Source organism: Amphiprion ocellaris, chromosome 7 (genome assembly GCF_022539595.1).
Source record: "Amphiprion ocellaris isolate individual 3 ecotype Okinawa chromosome 7, ASM2253959v1, whole genome shotgun sequence".
In the NCBI taxonomy this organism is placed as follows: Eukaryota; Metazoa; Chordata; class Actinopteri; family Pomacentridae; genus Amphiprion; species Amphiprion ocellaris.
In genome coordinates, this window is record NC_072772.1 from 1,542,595 (window position 1) to 1,562,662 (window position 20,068).

Below are 20,068 nucleotides of genomic sequence, written 5' to 3' on the forward strand. Positions count from 1 at the left end.
CAGCACCACACAATAGACAGGACAATGTAAAAGTGATTTTAACACCTTGAAACAGACTATCTGAGTCCAACGCTCCACTCTTTACTCAACTCCCAACACCAGGCCTGTTGCTCTCTCTTCTGTCTTTCATTCTCATCAATCATCTGTCTCTACTTTCTTTTCTTTCTCTCTAGTGGACATGGCCACACATATCTCCAGATGTTTGCTGTGACCACCCCACCATACCAGACGCACACCCCTCCAGCTTCAGATTCCCTTCGCCACCAAAAATTGAATGGTAGGCTCAACATTTATGCACAGACTCTCCCTTAATTCATTGTAATGAGCGGTTTTGTGACAGCTTTAGCGCAGAGGCGTGCAAGGCATGTCATTTGAATGAGCAGAGTTGTTGTGTGCGTTTGGTCGCTATTCTAGTTTGCCCATCTGGTGGTGATGGACAATTATCATGCCACGATTAGTGCCAGATAAGAAATGCTCAGTTTTTTTCCTCTGCACAGAGGGAAACATGTATGAGTGCGAAATAGTTTCTGGTTTGAGGGACACTGACACCATATTTTATTCCCCAAACATTTCTGGTTATCGCTCTTCATCGGGGTGGGATGTGATGCTGTTTCAGGTTTCAGTTTGCAGTCCATTAAGGAATCATGCAAATTTCTGAGAGAAATATAAATTACATTAAATAGAAAACATACGAAATGTATTTCAACCATTTTAAAAGCCGAACTATATCTTCATAGAGATTTTTCATTTTGAGAAATATGCTTAGTCGTTTTCTTGCTGGCATTGATGTAGAAGATCATTTCCACTTTCATGTCTACATGAGCAAGTGGGCAGTTAGTTTCGCATATATTCCATCTGCATATATACCAGTGTTACGGAGGGAAGACAGCTGGAAACATTTGGGGAATGCAGCATTGTGTGCTGAAGCTGTGCAAGTTTAATTTTGGTTACACCAAGTGCACGAAAGTGCCATATTTGAAAAAAAAAAAAGAAATAAAAAGCTATTTATAACACGGACACAACAAATCATTGTTTGAGCTGCCATACTTATCACAAAGACTCAAAGATAACAAACTTACTAGGTGCAATTGAGTGCTTTTCTGGAGCTCTAACCAGAGAATCTTTTTATCAGAGAACCTTCCTCAGTTAGTTTGTCCAGTTTTTATGGTATTATAGTTCAAATTTTATTTTATTTTTTTTTGGCACCTGTAGAATTGATGAAGATCAAGTGATATAACCAAAAGCTCAAGAACTAGAGTTTTGCTGCAACTGTTGTGTCAAAAATGGGCTTTTAATCTTGACCATCTCCTTGACTATACATCAACATGGTGTCTCTTGGCCCCTGGTGAATTTCGGTCCCAAATTCTCTCTCTTTTTAGCTGTGTTGCATTTCCACCATCACCTCAGGGTAGATCTGGCTTTTCAGAAGTTAAATGCTCTGTTATGTTCACCAGATAGTAGCCAACTTTGTCTGCCGTGTGGTACTAAGTTTGTGGAGCTTTTTCTTTTTTTTTCTAAAAACAGTTGCCTCCTTTGTCCAAATGCTGATGAGAGGAGTAACAGTGGATGAAAGCACAACAGTTGTGGACAGAAAAATCTAAATAACTACCTAAAAGGATGCTCTGTAGAGCTGAGGGACTGCAGTCAGGTATCTAATGTGATAATTACCTGATAGTGTGCTACTCCCAGTACTTATAGGATCTAATGTGACTCTGAAAATCTTGACTGGTTGAAAATTTTTATAAATATTGAAACAGAGTTGTCAAGCAACGCATGTGTCAACGTTTTGTATCCTTTTCAGCGGCCTTGTCAGCTCAGTCCTGCCTCCCTCCTACACTGCACTGACTCTCAGTGTGTATCTTCATGCATGTGTGTTTGTGTGCAGGCCAATCCAGTGTGCGTCTGTGCAGCACATGGCTGTCCGATGCATGGTCTCTGCTCCCTGGTCTCTCCTCATTAGCCTCACACAATGCAACCATTCCCCTCTCCTCCTCACCTCCTCCTCCCCTCCTTCTCTATCTTCCACTCGCAGTGCACACAAGGGGAAGAGCGAACCTTTTGTGTTTTTTTTGTGTGTGTGTGTGTGTCCAACCTGCGCCCTGTTCCTGTGCCTCCTCCTTTTCTCTCCTTCTCCTCTCCGCTGAGTAAATCTCTTTTCCGGCTTGATACTGCTGAAAACCATATGGTGTGTGACATCATCAGGGCAGGAAGCAGGGAGAAGGGAATGATAGAGCAGGGGAGAGATTGGCTTGCCAGGTCTCTGTGCAGTGATGTCAGCAGAAAAGCACTCTGGGAGGCCCGTTGGGGGGTGAAAGCAGAGCAGGTTGGAGTTTTTTTTCGGGATTTCACTCCCACCTGGATAATCAGAGGGTGAAAGAGGCAGAGTAGAAGAAGCAGAGTGCACCTTGAAGGGAATCTTGATGTAATTTGTTAACATTTCAGGTCATGGACTGTACTGTTGGCCTAGTGAGTCCATTGCACATTTGTGTGCAGGTGCTGTTGCAACACAAAATACTTACAACCGTCTTTTGAGGTTCTGGTCTCATACTGAGATGCTAAAAACTTCTGCAGATCATCTGTCTACCTCTTCCTTTCAGTCGCTGGCAGTCCCAATCTGCTCACCAGGCTTCATGGCTGTCATCCTCCCCTCCCTCCCTCCCTCCCTCCCTCCCTCCCTCCCTCCCTCCCTCCCTCCCTCCCTCCCTCCCTTTGTTCTCTGGGTGAACTCTCCAGCTTTGTTGTGAGATCCTGGTCTCCATACCATCACTGCCGACCCATCCAGCTCTCTATCAACACACGCACAGATACACATAAACACTCAGAGAGACACTCACACAGTCAGCATCTCTCTCGCCTTCACACACAAACACACATGCACTGAAATACCCTTTTCCTCTCTGATTAATGGCAGAGCTGGGGAGTGTGCCAGGCAAGGAGGGGGGAGGCATTAGAGAAGGGAGAGGAGAGGAGAGGGGAGGGGAGGGGAGGGGAGGGGAGGGGAGGGGAGGAGAGGAGAGGAGAGGAGAGGAGAGGAGAGGAGAGGAGAGGAGAGGAGAGGAGAGGAGAGGAGAGGAGAGGAGAGGAGAGGAGAGGAGAGGAGAGGAGAGGCAGCTGTGGTTTTGGATTGGGTCTCGGCACCCCCTTGCTGCCCCCTCTCCATCTCCTCTCTGGCTCCTCCAGGGACACACACCTTGGCCAGGCCCCAGGAACCAGGGAGTCAGGACCAGACTAAGAGGGAGAAAAAGGGGGGAACAACAGAGGGGAAGGAAGGATATCACAAAGAAAGAGGAAAAACAGAACTGACATAGTAGGCGAGTATTGTCAGGCAGCACCTACACAAACAGGAGAGTGAATGAGATGTTCCTCAAAGGTTTCTCAAAGCGGTACAAAGCATCATATTTCCCAAAACACTTGGGCCTGTAAAAGTTTTTTTTACAATTTGATACTGGTGCTGTCATTTGGTTTTATGCTGCAACAAAATCAAGTTTGTTCAAGTAACTTACTTAACTCCTTTTATGAGGTATTTGCACTTTACCAAATTATTTTTTAAATCATTTTAGTCACCTATAAACAGTCAGAGTACTTTTTTGTACTTTTTACATGCAAACATTGCATGAAACATTTTAACACTTCATTTAACACTTGTTTTACTTTTCACACTTTTAGATTATTCCAGACATTGAAAAAAAAATCATAAATGTTGCTCTAATTTTTCACACTAACCTCCAGTGAATATTAAATATTCAGATATGGGAGTCAGAGTGTTAACCATCTATATAAACTGACATATCTGAAGTTAACTCTTCCACAAGTCATTTAAATGACTTAACAAACTCATTTGTCTAAATGAGTGATAGCTTCTCATAAGGACTCCCCAAAGACTTAAGCTGAACAAACACATGGTGGTTTTAAAGTATATTCTGGTTGTAAAAGTATTTTGTTTTTTTTATACATTCTGTTCAGAAAGTCATGTGCATTGCTGTTTAGTGTTACACTGCACCTTCGTGTTTTGGCAGTATAGTGTCTCTTCTCTTTAGCCAGCAGCCCATTAGAAACTTAAGCCTAAATATTTTTGCCAATATGTAGTTAACTGGACAGAATTTTAAGGGTATTTTTTCCTGTGAACACACATTGACACCCAGTGAATGTTGCATTTCCTGCATTTAGAATTTAAGTGAGTAAAGATTAGCTTGCATTAAAGTGGCAATATTATTTTTCAGTGCTAGATTGTAGATCTAAATGTACACTCGGTCATCTGTAGATGTTGGTCAGTGCCACTGGTACCTTAGACATAACATGATAAATAAGAAAAAAGCCAAATCCCTGTGTGCACCGAGCATGGGCAACAACCAAATACTCACTCCAACTTCCTGCACTGGTAATATTCACCCTCAGAACACTGTAACTCGCAAAGAAAGGTCATTTCTTAGGTGAAAAATAAAAACTAATTCCGTCTTATGCATTTTAAACATACAATTTTGTTAAGACCAGCTATAGTAGCTTTATTCCACCATCCACTTATGATGGAAAGAGAAATAGCAGATTTTAAATGCAAGCAGATAAACAAACCTAAGAGAACAGACACTAGATGAGGACTTCTGCTCTCCACTTGGCTGGCTTGTTTCACTTTCCTAACCTTGCCAAAAGCACTTGTAATAAATTCAGGATTAATAAGTGCAGAAGTGGAAAAATTTCAGTGAAGTTGGCTGTGATTTTTCATGGTTAGAGGATGCGTCTACAGAAGGCTCATCCTTTGAATTTGAGATAAGCTTATCAGCTCCAAACTGTAAGTGTTGTGTTGTGTACTAACATATGGCTTCACTGGTAGCCTGGACTTGACATGCAGAACATTTGGGGTCTGCTTGTACATGATTGAACCCAAATTGTAATCTGCTCACCCCCCTCTGCCCTGCAGTCCTGGGTTAGTGTGTATTTGAAGCCTATTCTCTCCCTCTCTGCTCTCCCCCACTACTCAGTGTTTTATGGGCTGTGTGCTGCGGTGCATTGACCTCCCTCTCACCCCGGTGCCACCCAGCCGGTGCAGGATTCAGGCGCGCACAGCCCCTGCCAAAACCCCATAGCGCCACATCTGCAATCCATAAACGCCAGCCACTCTCGCTCTCCTACTCCCTCGCCCACACCACCTCAGACTCTCACACTCCTCCATTTCACTCTCTCTCTGTCTCCCTTTCTCACCCACTAACGTTTTACTTTAATTTCCAAATTCTATGCATCCCCTCTGTTTTTTTTTAACATTCCTTCAACTGCTTTCTCCCACCACTTCTGGTTTTATTCATGCTGAACATCAACTAACTCTTCCCCTTATCTCCCACTCCCTCGCTGCCCCCTTTTTCTCTCCTTCCGTTTCTTTATCCACATCCAACGGAAAAATCTCTCACCCATTATATCTTCAGCGAGAGCCAACTGAGTGTGGTGGCAGTGAACTGGGAACCACAAGACATTCCTGATCCAAACAGCACTAAGTCACCAGCGTTCACGTCTTCTGACGCCGGCCTGTGCCAAACACACACTTCACTTATGGGCTGGATTCAGTCTTACCACGTCGCAGTTGGTCCCCAAACAACTAAATGTTTATCTGTTTCAAATTGATAGTGTCAGGGAAAAATGCAGTGTGCTCATCTAAATTCAGTCCCGTTTTTGTATGTGTTACTGTAAGAGCGTTGTCCATCATCGGGGTACTGAGTTCCCCCTCCCCTCACCGTGAACTGCTGGCCAGCAGAGCACACCCCTCCCCTCAGCCTTAACAAGATGTGCTCAACACATCACTGTTACAGTGCCCTTGCTTTAATACATGTAAAAAAAATAGCAAAGTAGGAAATAAATTGAGTGTTACCACAAAACTGTCCAGAGCTCCCAGCTTGCCCCCCATGGGCAATAGAGACATTCGTCTTTCTCAATTGTATTATCTTTTTTTCTTTCAGCTTTTTCCACTGTAATCAAATAAAAATGCACAGAGTGAACTTTCGCTCCCCTTCTCCTCTTGGATCATGTTCTCCTCTCCATCCCAAAGTCTTCACCTTCTGGTTTCCCAGACATATTGGCATGCCTCTGTGGTGCAGTCCCAACAGAGTCCGTGGATGAATCATGTTGCTGCAGGCATGCGAGAGCTCAGTTTTTATGATAAATATTGCAATTCATAAATCAGTGTTTTCCTAAGCAAGAAAGTATGGGGCAGGGAAGGACACAAAACTGTAGAGCAATTCAGCTTCAGTTTCAAAACAACAGATAGGTCATGATCTGAGCCTCTGAGTGTGTGTGTTGACTGCAGCCGAAAAGAAGGCTACAGGTCAGGGCAGGACCACCATGGACGGAGAACAAATTATGTGTGTGTGAATACTGCTGGTTGAAGTATTATCATATACTTCTATTTTTTTACATCTCCATACAAACTCTGCTTGTAAATTACATCAATTAATTATGAAAAGTGCAGCTAGTGTGTTTGGAGAATAACTGTTTTTCACCCCACCGCTGATGTAATGTTGGCTGTGCCATGCATTTCAAAAGAAATGGATTAAGAAGTCTTGTGTTTTTTGATATTGCTGTCTCATGCTGTATTAAATGCATTCCGAGACCAGTGATTAATAAGGGCTTTGCAGCCTCTTTTTTCCAGTAAAGTCCACTGGAGCATGTTTGTGATAAAAGATAATATAAATAAATAAATTTGACAGCTGCTATTTGTCCAAATCTTACAGAGTATTTCATTGAGAGATTACAGACAAGAATTTTTGTGCTTAAAAGCACGACTTGGGAGTTCTTTTTCCACGATTAAAGTTTCTCAAACATTATCTATATAATGATTTTGTCCTAGTTCTTCAATTTTAATGTGGCTGCAGGCATTCAGCCACACATGCACGACTTCAAAGAGTTGATACATGACTAATTTTAAAATTATTACAGACCTGCCAATTGTGGTAACAGCCCTCGGATCTGTTTAATCATAAAGCGCTCCACGCACACAGCTATTTGTGTGGTGGTAGTCACTCAAATATTTTTGACCCATTTTAAACAGAGGTGAGTGTTGCTCAAGAAAACAGTTTAATAATACTTATTCATCACTGCCATCTAGTGGCTAAAAATAAATTTAGCAGCAAGTTAAGATGCTCCAAAGCCAAATGGAACAAGATGCTCAGGAGATACTTTGAATCGAAAATTGTTTTATTTAATACACACTACATTTTTTGAAAGTGTCATGTGACCATGCTGATGGTGAGTATTTGTGGTAAAACATGTCCTGTGTCCACCTTTCATTGCTACAGCATGTTGTCCTTCCACTACTCCATTTCCGAGTCGTCCATTTCCACATTGCACTCTCTCTTGACCCATGGTAAAGGCAAGGGCACGTAGGGATCATATGTCCAGCGAGGATACAACCTCTTGTACAAGTTCATCAGGACAGTGTCTTGAGAGCGCAGCTGGTTGTCAAACACACACTTCATGTGACCGTGTGTTCCTGAAAAACAAAACAAGACAGTCAGAATTCAAGTTAAATAATAAATCTTGCTTTAGAAAACCAAATTATACACATTTACAGCTTTATATTCTAATTTTAGCAACATACAAGAACATGTTTACGTGTTTTAATGGTTAAAAAAACACAGTCCTTTTCTATTTCTGTGCATTTCTGTTGCACCTCTTCTCACCATGTCTGTAATGCTCTGTTATAGCTCCCGTCTCTTTAAAGGCCCACCTCGCAAAATGTAAAGTCTGTTCTGATTGGTCAGTTGGCCAGACAAAAATGGAATACTGTCATACTGTTTGTTGTGTAGTGTAACCCCAGATCTCTGAGTATGGGTTGACAGACTTAGCCCTAGCAGGAAGAAAATGCTGCTCATTCTTTGTTTGAGGGCCAAACTTGCTACTATGCAGACGTTCTGCAAATATATTGCACGATGATGTAAATAAGTAACAGAGGAAAAGCCTGGACAACAAACACAGTGTTTCAGGCAGGTTAGGAGCAGAGCTTTCTGTGGGAGAGAGTAGTTCTCTCTGAAATAGACTGTGGGTTTTGTAAGATGGCCAACTTTTTACATGCGCAGAAAATCTACAACACACTAAAGGGGGAAACCCCAAAAGCAAAATATGGGCTCTGTAAAGAAGCTGCCAAGATTTGTTTTTCAATTTTCCTCACCTAAAGCCTCCTTGATATGGCCTCTGCGACCCCATTTTGTTCGCAGTTCCACTGGTTTAAACCACATGATATCATCTGTCAGAGAAAGAAAGAAAGGAAAGAACATTAAAGGCGCACATTATGTAATATTCTGAAATCATAGTAGGAAAAGTATGACAACATCCTCTCACCCCTGTTAAAGAACATGTATCGGACCACCGCAGACCGCCTGTTAATTTTAAACGGGTGTCCGCTCAGTACAATCCTCTTCAGCACAACGCGCTGAGGGTCGCAGCTGAGCAGACTGCCAGTAGCCACCAGGTCCTGAATGCCTAGAAAGACACAGTACGAAGAACTCAAGTTAAAATACCCAATTAGCGCAGAATTAGCTTAAGTAAATAATCAAATAAAGCAATTAAACCAGAAAGAAGGTCAAAAGTTTAACATGAAGGCGGCTAGACAACTAATTAAATCGACTTGTGTTTTGTATGAACCGGCCTTTTCTTCTCACCATCATTCCTTTGTTTGAAGAGCAGGATGCCTGCAGGGGGGAAGGTGATGGGAGCGTACACCGACACCACAGTAGGGGCATCTGGCCTGAGGAAGCGCTCCATCTTGTGCTTGTCAGCTAGAAAACAGCACAGTTCAATGCTCAGTAATGCACTTAATACTGCACTGTACATGAAGCAGATAAAACTGTTTTGCAATCAATCTGCTATTATACTTTTGAATAGAAGTACGAGCAAATGTCTGATGCAACTGAACATAGGATATAGTGTCCCTTAAATTGAAAATCAGGCGAGACACTGAAACTGCCTGTATGCTGGTTCTGGATAAAAGCATTGCCTAATTCCTAGAATATTAATGAGGAAAGAGGAAACCTCTATTGAACCGTTTTATGAAGTCCATTTGAAATTGATCAGTGGAACTAAATCATGTGGGATGAAAACACTGTGGAAATGTATTTTCCCTCTTTTAGCAAATCCATACTTTTGGTACACAATTTTAAAGTTATGAATGCTAATATAAGTGACCCCTCAGTATCATTTATTTACAACCTTTATAAATGTAGTGTCATTTGCAGCTGTCAGCCCTTATACTCCATGTATTGAAGCAATTTTATAAACTATTGTTTCATTAAAAGGAGAGTAAGGTTTGAATAGAGGTGTGTTTGGAGATATGTTTGCCTAATTAACAGATTTTGTACCTGATGTGTGCTGAGAGAAGATAGGAGAGGCCCTGAATCTCCTAAATCCACAGTGGAACACCAGCTCCTCTTTAGATTTGATTGGCTCCATGTTACTGGGGTGTCTTCGTACCAAAACATGCATCACTGACATCTGTCCACGGAAGCAAAGTCAGTTAGGAAACTGTAAAATTGCTGTAATGTCATAAATTCACACTTTCTGATGTTAGTACCTTCTGTTCATAGGGCAAGAGAGACACCAGTACAAGAGGTTTTCCTGACTGGACACTCTCCATCACAGAGAAAGGTACATCAACGATGTGCAGTGTAACATACCACCCATCCTGGGAAAAAAAAGAGCAGTAGAGTCTGTGAAGCCACAAATCTAAGATCTAACAAGAGCACATTCACAAAAGAATCTTTTTTTTACCATGGCTCCCTCCTCCTCAGCTGCAGCCTCGGCCAGTACGCGGTTGCGAGTGCGTTCAAAGCTTTGAAACTGGAAGATGCGTGAATAGTTAAGAGGCAAGTTCTCCATGGGATCCCAGGGCGAAGAGCGGAAACTTTTCAGGCCCCTGTAGCGCTGGAACCTGGACAGCGATGACAGAATTTAAATCATGAGCAGCAGTATAGCTGCAAAATTGAATAGATAAAAATAAATAATCTTGATCCTTATGACCTAATTTTGACATATCTACCTTATTTCTTTCTTATCCCATTAACAAAAACAGTGCTGACCTGATTCTAGCAGCAGCGTTGAGGGGTGTGTCCACCTCGTCAGGAAACATCTCATTGGATCGAGCCTCGCGGTAACGTTTCAGGCCTTCCTCCTCTGCAGCTTCGTCCATGTGTTCGTCGTAGCGCTGGTCTGCTCCAGCTCGCTCTGTGGAGCACACCTCTTCCTCCTCCTCATCTTCTTCCTCATCTGAGGCACAGCATGAACCAGGATCCTGAGCAGGGAAGATACAGTACAAATCCGCCTTAAGAGATCATATTACTGAGCCCTGTTAAGAAATGAGGTCTGGACAAAGAATACAGGCAGCTCTCTGACTGTATCTCAGTTATTGTACAGTTTGATGCATTTAATGACCATAAGCAAAGACATTTTTAAGTAGTAACTCCTGCTCACCTTCTTTCTTTGTGAATAATACCTGATGGATGATGGCTATTTTAACAGCACCCAGAAATACTGTCTGGCAACCTCTGAAAAACTGTAATGTCTGATTTTATTCAGTCTTATCTGTTTTCTAACAACCACTTCAGCTTTATGGAGTACAAGCATCAGATGTTCTCAAGGTTAATTTTGTAGATTTTCTGTAATATTGTATTTAAGGCCACAAGAGCAAAATAACTTAAGTTAACCAAAGAGGCGAATATTATTTTGTTCTGTAGAGGTGCTTCATCTAAATTAAAACAAAGTCTTGCACACCTGTAGTGATATAGAGCCTTACACACAGTTTTCATTTTGTCCTTGTTTTCTGACATTTCTGGCATCCCAACACAATGGGATTTATTTCAGTTTAATTTGAGGTGCTCAAATATTTGCTTCCAAGGCTGACATATCAGCACTTTAGTGTATATATATATATATATATATATATATATATATATATATATATATATATATATATATATATATATATATATATATATATATATATATATATATATATATATATCAGTTTGAAAAATTAAAAGAAAAAAAGGAACTATTTGCATCGCAAGACAATAACTGCTTTTGACTTCCCCTGTTCAAACTACAGATGGGTGACAAATTAGAGGAAAATTCTGAACCCTTCATCAGCCACTGAATGGTTTAATGTAAATCATATGTCTATGTCCTTTAACACTAGCAGGTCTCAGCATAACTGAACACTGACAGGACATTCTGGACTGATGTGTCAGCCAGTGCTCTCCACCATCATCATCAAAGCACCAAATTCATTTCTTTAGAAAGAATGGTGTTCACCCATCCAGCTGAGTTGCAGAGACTCAGAGAATCAACGCTAAGGTGCCCTGAAGCTGTTCTGGTGGTGCACGGTGTCCCAAATCCCAGGTATGTTGGTTTTTCCTTTAATTTGTCACTTGTCTGTAGCCATTTCCAAAGAGATGTGAGTATTCAGTCCTTTTGCACATACAAAATGTGTCAATCCAAATGTAATGAGATGAACAGGTGTCTCTGGTGGTATTCTCTTGCTGTTGTTACACTCCACTAATACAAAGCAAATTTATTTTCTCAATTGCAGCCTCGATATTTGACAAACAATGACCAGACACGCATGTTAGATACACAAACACAGTCAAAAAGATTCTAAGTATAGAAATTGCAATTGTATAACAGCCAAACACTACTATGACCAGCCCCGTCACAACAAACAAACTGTCTGGGGAAGGTTTGTACAGTGCAAAACAGTATTTGCATGCAATTGTGTGTATGTGTGCATGTGATAAGGAGTTGCCAGAATCTAACTACGGAAATCCTTGGTGTGCATTCATTCAAATTTAGTGCCATTTCAAGTGTGTTAAGATGGTTTCCAGTGCAAGATGTCCACTTTTACTGCTAGGAATACACCTTCCATCGGCAATAGACGTATATAAGGAAATGAATCATCAAAGACATGCTGCACAGTGGTTCCTTGACTGGCAAATTAAAGGAGAAGCCAGACACATGGTGGAAAGCACTCAGCGGGAGGCTGATTCACAACCTTTCCAACATCCTTGCTGCAATAATAATAATCATTATCATTTGAAGTACCCCTTCCCCTATTGTTACCCTCTCCTAAATACGTATCCCTGTGTGCTAACCTCGACATCAAATGCATGCTAATAACAATTACAGATCATAATGAACCCGTTGCATAAGGAGAGTTTCCCCGACTTCTTTTCAAGCAGAGCTGGAAATAAATAAATGGTCGTCCCCTCCCTTCGTCCAGACAGGAACTTCTGTTCACAAGACAGGAAGACAGGAGGCTTCTCTTGGGACTCCTGTTCCAAACACTATTGTTGTGGTGAGCAGCCTGGCACTACAGGTCACAGACAGACACTGTGAAAACAAACTGTGCCTCCGAGCAGCGAGGTGCACTGACTGTGGGTCACGTATGCAACGGTTCAGCCCCGGAACCAGCAACACTTCATAGCTTCTCCGCAGGTTACTGTCCTCATCGTCCCCCATAAGATTACACTGTCTGACTTCAGCTGCAATGTTGCTATGACAACAAGACGCAGCTGTAAAAAATAGGCCTAAAGGTGTATTCAGGTTTGTGGTGAAACTAGTGAGTGATACATCAAATAAAAACTAAAATTAATTAACAACTATTTTAATAATTGAGTTAGTATATTAACCCTCTACACCCCAAAACCCACCAGCGAGTTTGAAAGCATGTTATTATTGAATAACCACCAAACTTACACTATTTATCATAGCTACAAACTGTAGGAACAGAAGAATTCTTGGATTTTCAACTTTCCAACAGTCAAACTACTGATCTAAAATAATTATTTTTTTGTGTCTCTTGTAAATATTTGCCAAAATTAAAGTATTTGTACTGACCCAATTCTGTAAAAAACCAAAAAAAAAAAAAAAAAGAAAAATTCTGCATTCATCTGCACAATCATGAAGCCATGAGTGACCCAGCCGCAACAAACATTCATGTCCCAAAAATTCAGGGAGTTTTTGGTTGAACTTGGACCAGGCTGTGCTTACACGGAGCAAAAAGGAGGCAAGAATGGAAACAAATTCAAAATGTAAATAGTGAAATGTCTACATTATGTAGAGTAACCACTTTTGTTTCCATATCAATAACACTTGTTGGCACTTTGATTACATTTTTTTGATTTTTGTAAGACAAGTAATTTAAAAAATTAAATCCTATTTTTTTAAAAAGATTGATGAAATTATAACAGTGTCGTATTGCACATAAGACATTTTTGAGTTCTTCCTACTTCTACTCATGGTTGTGCTGTTTCCATAGAGGTGCAGGACTTTATACTGCAGTGAACAATAACTGAACCAACAGTGAGCAAAAATGTGACGGGTAAAAAAAATTCCCCAAAACTGCTCAGAGGGTCGAGAAATGTATCATTATCGTGTCACGTTCTAAACTACAGCTCTGTGTTGTTTCGGTTCTTAAAATTGTCCAGAGTAGAATCCAATTCAAGATGCAGTTGACATTTTGTCCTTTATTATTTTGTCCTTATTTTTGTCCTTTTCTCAATTTATAGTTGGTCTGTGAGGTTTAAATGAAACCTTTAAAATATGTACCTGAGAGTTATTCTCATCATCGTCTCCCTCCATGGCTTCATCCATCATGTCGTCACCATCATCATCGCTGCTTTCTTCGTCCAGGTCACCATCCTCCTCATCATTATCATCGACAATCCACGTGGCCTGATAATCGGACGTTCCTTTAGGTACCTTCATCACACGTTTGTTCTTCCTGGCCTCTAAACACCAAAGAGAAACATATAAGAGACATTTAGTGTCCTGTGTTTTTGTGACAGGTGAAATTATATATAGCTAATTAATGAGAAGTCACTGACCTAATTTCAATCAAGAAAGGTGCTTTAGTACACTTTTGTCACTAACTAGAAATGACAGATGTTTTTTGGAACGGCAATCAAGGGAGATGTGGCAAATGTCAACACTTGGCAAACCATCTGTGCAGATTAAGCTCAGTATAAGCTCCTTAATACAATTCTTTCCAGTCACTTGAAACCTTGCCAAGGTGATCTGTCACAGTGATAATTCTAGTCAAACCAGACTGCTCAGACTAACTGATCTCATCCAATCTGGTGTTACTATGGTAGCACAATGAAGCATTTAATCTATCCTAAACACGTTCTTGTGTAGGTTCCAATTATCTTACTTTTCCAAGTGTAACATCTCAATATGTTATATGTCAATTCTGTTTTTGCACCCTCAGCTTCCAGCAACTCTGTTTCTGTCGGCCACGTCTGCTCTCCATCCATTGGATCCACCTCAGCCTCGGCCTGCAGACTCTCCCTGCAGGACGGGTCTGCTTTCATCAGCACCCGCACTGGAGCGTCATCCTCACCTCCATCCTGTGGGATACACAGAAGGCTGAGTAACAAGGAAATTCAATAGCAACAAAGTGTCACAATTCACTTTTTCTATTTAACCTTTACACATCAATTTGGAAGAGTTACACAGAAGTTCTTCAGGACAAAAATAGTGCAACAAAAAATTTTAGGAATATCATATTCCATGTTCAAGTGACTTGATTATTGTTTAAAATTTGCAAAAGTCTTGATGATAACTAACAAATACTCACTAATTTTCATGATTTTTCCCCTTAAACACCAGTTTGCATACATGAGAAGAAATGTGAATTATCATTTCTGCAGTGTCAGATAAAAAAAACAACTCAAAAACGTAATTGGAAAAAAAAGAACAGCAGAAAAATGTAATATATAAATATTATTTTCCATGGGCTACACAGTGGCGTAGTGGTTAGCACTTTCTCCTTGCAGCAAGAAGGTCCCTGGTTCGCGTCCCGGCTTTCCCGGGATCTTTCTGCATGGAGTTTGCATGTTCTCCCTGTGCATGCGTGGGTTCTCTCCGGGTACTCCGGCTTCCTCCCACAGTCCAAAAATATGCTGAGGTTAATTGATCATTCTAAATTGCCCGTAGGTGTGAATGTGAGAGTGATTGTTTGTCTCTATATGTAGCCCTGTGACAGACTGGTGACCTGTCTAGGGTGTCCCCTGCCTTCACCTGAGTCAGCTGGGATAGACTCCAGCCCCCCATGACCCTAGTGAGGATTAAGTGGTGTATAGATAATGGATGGATGGATGGATTATTTTCCACTTTTAGTTCCGATTTTAATAGGCAATCTACCTCAATTCTCATCATAACTACAAAATATTATATCATTTTGAGATTTTAACCCTTTAAATGCCATTTTGTTTACATGATGATACTGTTGTTTCTCTATGTTAAAAAAACACTAAAACATTAATTAATTTCCATATAATACATTCTATGTGTAAATGTATTTATTTACTTATTGATCTGATTATCATAGTCTGAGATGTGTCAGTTATTAGCACCAACATCGATTCTGGTACATTATAATTTTTTGTGCAATCAGGCTTTTAAGAAAAACTCGCTCGATATCTAATAGGATCATATCAGTGCTTTTGCAGGTTCTAGCCCACACTGACGACCACTTATTAACTTCAACATTATTACGTTTAAGAACAGTGGAGAGTTTAACATTTTTGAACTGTCTTCTGTCATCCTGCAGTCAGTTACTCTTTTCATGTACGAAACTATAATTCAGTAGTACCTTTCTTAGTCCATTATAATCAGTACGCCAAAGTTCTAATATTGCTGCACAGTAAAGCAGAAGTGCAGATAATTACTAAATGTACATTCCAGTTATTCTGCAAGAGTAACATTACCTTGATTAAAAAAAGAAGCTGACAATATATGTACTGTGATGGATTACCCAAATTCTTAAGTTACTATTTTTATACCATGTGGAAAATAACTGGCCGTATCCACAGGTGAGAAAAACAAATATCCACAACCCCCACTAAGTAACACAGTCTAAAATTATGACAAGTATACAGAAATTGTGGCAAACAGACTAAAAATTGCAAAAAAGTTGATATAGCTGTACATTCTTAATAATTATTTTGAGCAGCTGAGTTTTAATTCAGTCAAACAGCTTCAACACTCAATTTACATTTGGTTCTTTTAAACAAACTACATTCTATTATTCTCGTAATAACAAATGTACATTTCTCAGGTCAGAGTATTCAACAAAGACTTTATAAATAATTAACAGAAATAAGTTAGAGTTAACAGAAACCCTTAAACACCCACCAGCATGTCAACGTCTCCTCCCTTGCCAGGTTTAACTGGTCTGGCTGCTGTTAAGTTGAGGGGAAGAGGGTCTGACGGAGCATCGATCTGGCTGAGCTGAAAGTCTCCGTGTCCACTGATGTGCACCAGTCTGTCGACCCGTAGAGGACGACCACGGACATACCCAGAGACACAGAGGGTTCCTAGGCCGGTGTTTCCACCACCTGCCCCCTCAGCAGGACTGTTAGGTGTGAATGTGACATTCTGAGCTAAAAGATGGGAGCGTCTGGAGCGGAAACCCAGCTTCCTCTGTCTCTGACTGCCTAGGTGTCTGAGAAGCAGAGTGGCATCTTGTTCCGAGTCCAGAGGGAAGAGACGGGCATCAGGGAAACGGACCTCTGTGATTTTTGACAAAGCTCTTCTGGACTCAACCCTCTTCTTCACGGGAAGGTCAGACACACCCTGACACACCAGTGCTGCATGGGGAGAATTTAAGGGCTTCAAATATATACACCAGAATGGTAATCACTCAAATCTGCACCAACTAGGGAGTCTGAAAGCTCCAGTTTTGTGTTTAATTTGTACTCACCATGGCTGGGGAGGCCCTGGGCAAAGAGGCAGGAGAGGCAGTATTCTCCATAGCTGTCCCAACCTTCAGTAGAGTCCAGCACAAATACAAGGCTATCTGCAATCTTTGCCACGTCCAGTAGGGAGTGCACATCAGCTGTCCAAAGAACCAGTACAGATGCTTCAGATTTGCTCATCACAAAGAAAAAATAGTACAACAAAGACATGTGGCATGGTACAACCTGCAAATACTTGTTTCAAATTGCTGTATAAGGAGACTTTACATTACAATGTAAATACAACTGTAAGCCCAATGGCACTATAGCCGGTAAAGCAGTGAGATAGTTTTTCTTTGTCTCTGAACAACTTATTGAATAGTTCTTGAGTTCATAGATATTCTATGGTATGTGTCTGTCATGTGGTTCTGCATGACCTGGATTGCATATTTATTTACTGTACAAACAGATAAAATAGACACTGATTAATAACATGAATGACATTTGTAACACTATGCATGCAAAAGATAACTACACTTGTTCCATATCTCTCAGGACATACCGGTGCTTTGGTTCAGAAAGGTGAACCGTTGTTTAAAACGAGGCAGAATCAGCCCAAAACTGTCACTGACACCACTGACACATCGCTCGAGATGCACGACGCCACCAGCACATTCTCCACGCAGCAGTTTGGTAATAGCACCAGCATCGACTGCAGCATGCAGGGACACCACAGCAGCTAAATGAGGAGGACCGTCCCTGCTGCCAAGACGTCGTTTTTCTGTCAAGACCTAAAAGCACAATTTGCATGTTACATACGTGTTACTTTGCATGTTATTTTTCCTCATTTTTCTCAAATGGAACGTGTGAGCGACTGGATACGTTGAACTTCCAAAACGAAATGAATGAGGCATCTATCTATCTATATGCAAGAAACACTGAATCTCTGCAGCGTCCATCAGGAATTCAGAAAAGGTCAGTCTTCATGTGATGAACAAAATTACCATGTCTTTCTTGTTTTTACGTAGCTGGTTGGCTTTGTGTCTTCTGTCCATCTTCTTTTGTTCCTTCCTCTGTTTTTTGGTAAGAGCCGTCACTGACACTCTTCCTGTGAGACACAAGGATTTATTAGTGCAGTATGTTGTACAAGATCCCAACAACAATGCTAAATATACACCACATCTTGGGATAAATATACATACAAGCATTTGAACTGATGTTAGCTTTCTAGGAAAATGTACTAAACAAGTCTAAGCTGTCAATAAACCTGTAGCAGATATGTGAACAGTGTACGAACAAGAGCTGCTGTAATTGTGATTGATGTGTAGAATATTTTTACGCCTTTAAAACATATGCTGGGTGGACAAGTCATCAAAAACACCTGTAGAAAGCAGCAATGTCCAATACAACAACTACTTTTACTTTATAAAGTTTATGATGCTCATACTTTTTCAGATTTGCAGAGAAGTATTGATGTAGTGGATCATTCTTGAGGCCATAACATATTTTAGTCATTGCTCTGAAGGACAGATTTTCAGTGACACAAATCAGTTCCACATTAAATTACCTCAACAATTATCATATCTTAATGAAGTCATAACAACAAACACTGAATGTCAGAAGGAAAATTAGTTGATATTTAAGAAGCAACTAATGATTATTTCCATTGTCAATTAATCGGTTGATTATTTTCTCGATGCACTGAGTAGCTATTTGGTGTATATATTGTCAGAAATTTGTAAAAAAATTTCAGTGTTTCCCAGAAGCCAAGATGAAGCTCCCAATAAATATCACATTTTGTCCACAACCAAAGATATTCAGGTTACGTGTCACAGATGAGGAAAGAAATAGTCAGATTTAAGAAGCTGGAATCAGAGAAATTAGACTTTTTATTCTTTAAAAAATACTGAAACTTATTAAGGAATGATTAAACTAGCCAATGATTAATGTAGATGTTAGGAACTATTCAATTATTCAATAATAGTTATACCTCTAATATATAGAATATAAGTTATATGAGATATGTGTTACCAGCTTAGATAGAAACACATTATACATTAGATCAGATTGTAAAGATAGATAAACCAAAAGCCGAGCAGAGAAAAAACCATGGACTGACAAACTGTCACAGATGATTCTCCTTATATAAATCTCTACTCTTTTCTAGTGAATGTTTTAAATGAGTACTATTAGTAAATTTGCTCTTTTACAGCGGTTTATTTCTATCTGACAGAGTGTCACTTCACAATGATTCACAATTATGTCCATGTTTTTATCCCCAGTGTACAAACTCAGATTATACTTAAGTTATAACTAGGGAATATCTTCCCATTAGATGCTGTTTTATGATAGAAGCAATACGATCAAATGGTAATATTTATTACATTGTTACTGCATTGTGTGTTATTAAATATATAGAGAAACCAATGCAACTTTATATTATGATTTAAAGCACGTAGGGAAACTTCAAAGAAGGAGTTTGAAAGAAATAAACAGATCCTTTCTGAAGCTAAATTCTCTCAGCTGAAGATATTTTTTGTCAGTTATTCTCTTCTGGCATATGAAATGCCTATAGATCAAGTGTAGAAAGATGCATAGCCCTCTAGTTAGATGCCAAACCTAGACTCAGCACACGATCAGACGTTTTCACGAAATACCTAACAGAGAAATGTGTAAAAGGATTCCTTTTTACACAAATTACACTTTCTAAATTCACCCCCAAAGCCCTGACAAGAAACTTATACACGTGTGTTTGCAGAGGCCGCAGCAGCAGACCAACAACATCACGCATCCAGCGGCAGCAGTGACACTTCGCAACCGATCGCTGCTTACCTTTGTTTTCTCTCTCAATTTCACCTTTCGTCCGGTGCTTGCCATGTTTGTGTCCTTTATTTTTCTGTTTATACACGCCGGGTCTGTGACCCTGCTGTTTCTCCCCGTTCGCGGCCATTTTCACCACGTGAGAAAGACAGCAGCTGATTTACTTCCGCACTCGCACTAACGTCACGACAGAGGGCGTGTCTTCGGGGAGTCTTTATGTCAAAATAAAAGCCCGAGTTACGAGCATGAATGTGACGGAACGCATATATATTACAGTATTTATTGCAGATGACTTGTTAGGACTTCGACACATTAGGGGCTGAGCATTCTTTAGATTTTGAAGTTACGTCGGAGTAAGCTGAATATAAAATATAAGATAATGTGCTCCAGGTAAAGGAAAACCATCACATTTTTTCTGTTTCATTTTGTATAAAGTCAAACCAGACCTGAAAAAAAAATCCTCAGAATTACCAGATTTTTTTATGTACAAGAACCTTAGTATGTTTAATGAAAAAGTTTTACCCTTATACTATGAATATTTT

General features: G+C 40.3%; 1 protein-coding gene across 2 annotated transcripts; it reads right to left on the reverse strand.

Annotated features, from left to right (window-relative positions):
* Window positions 1-7,155: 7,155 nt before the first annotated feature.
* tsr1 (TSR1 ribosome maturation factor) lies at window positions 7,156-19,698 on the reverse strand. Of its 2 annotated transcripts, none has more exons than XM_023272045.3 (15): window positions 19,539-19,698; window positions 17,711-17,814; window positions 17,269-17,497; window positions 16,733-16,867; window positions 16,165-16,619; window positions 14,231-14,375; window positions 13,576-13,757; window positions 10,053-10,264; window positions 9,745-9,904; window positions 9,548-9,658; window positions 9,336-9,468; window positions 8,640-8,756; window positions 8,320-8,460; window positions 8,150-8,224; window positions 7,156-7,471 (listed from the first exon to the last, which is right to left on the reverse strand). In XM_023272045.3, exons 1-15 carry the CDS (start codon window positions 19,654-19,656, stop codon window positions 7,293-7,295), a joined length of 2,496 nt encoding a protein of 831 aa, XP_023127813.2. In that variant the 5' UTR covers window positions 19,657-19,698; the 3' UTR covers window positions 7,156-7,292. The 2 variants fall into 2 exon arrangements, with proteins under 2 accessions (XP_023127813.2, XP_023127812.2); XM_023272044.3 differs by having other exon boundaries at window positions 14,180-14,375.
* Window positions 19,699-20,068: the final 370 nt, after the last annotated feature.

Excerpts from the sequence above, each read along its gene's own strand:
- tsr1 (XM_023272044.3), bottom strand. The coding sequence starts at position 19,656 with ATGGCCGCGAACGGGGAGAAACAGCAGGGTCACAGACCCGGCGTGTAT. Across the intron at positions 9,659-9,744 it reads CTGAGGAGGAGGGAGCCATG|GATGGGTGGTATGTTACACT; the intron begins GTAAAAAAAAGA and ends TTTTTTTCCCAG. Across the intron at positions 7,472-8,149 it reads CCATATCAAGGAGGCTTTAG|GAACACACGGTCACATGAAG; the intron begins GTGAGGAAAATT and ends TTTGTTTTTCAG.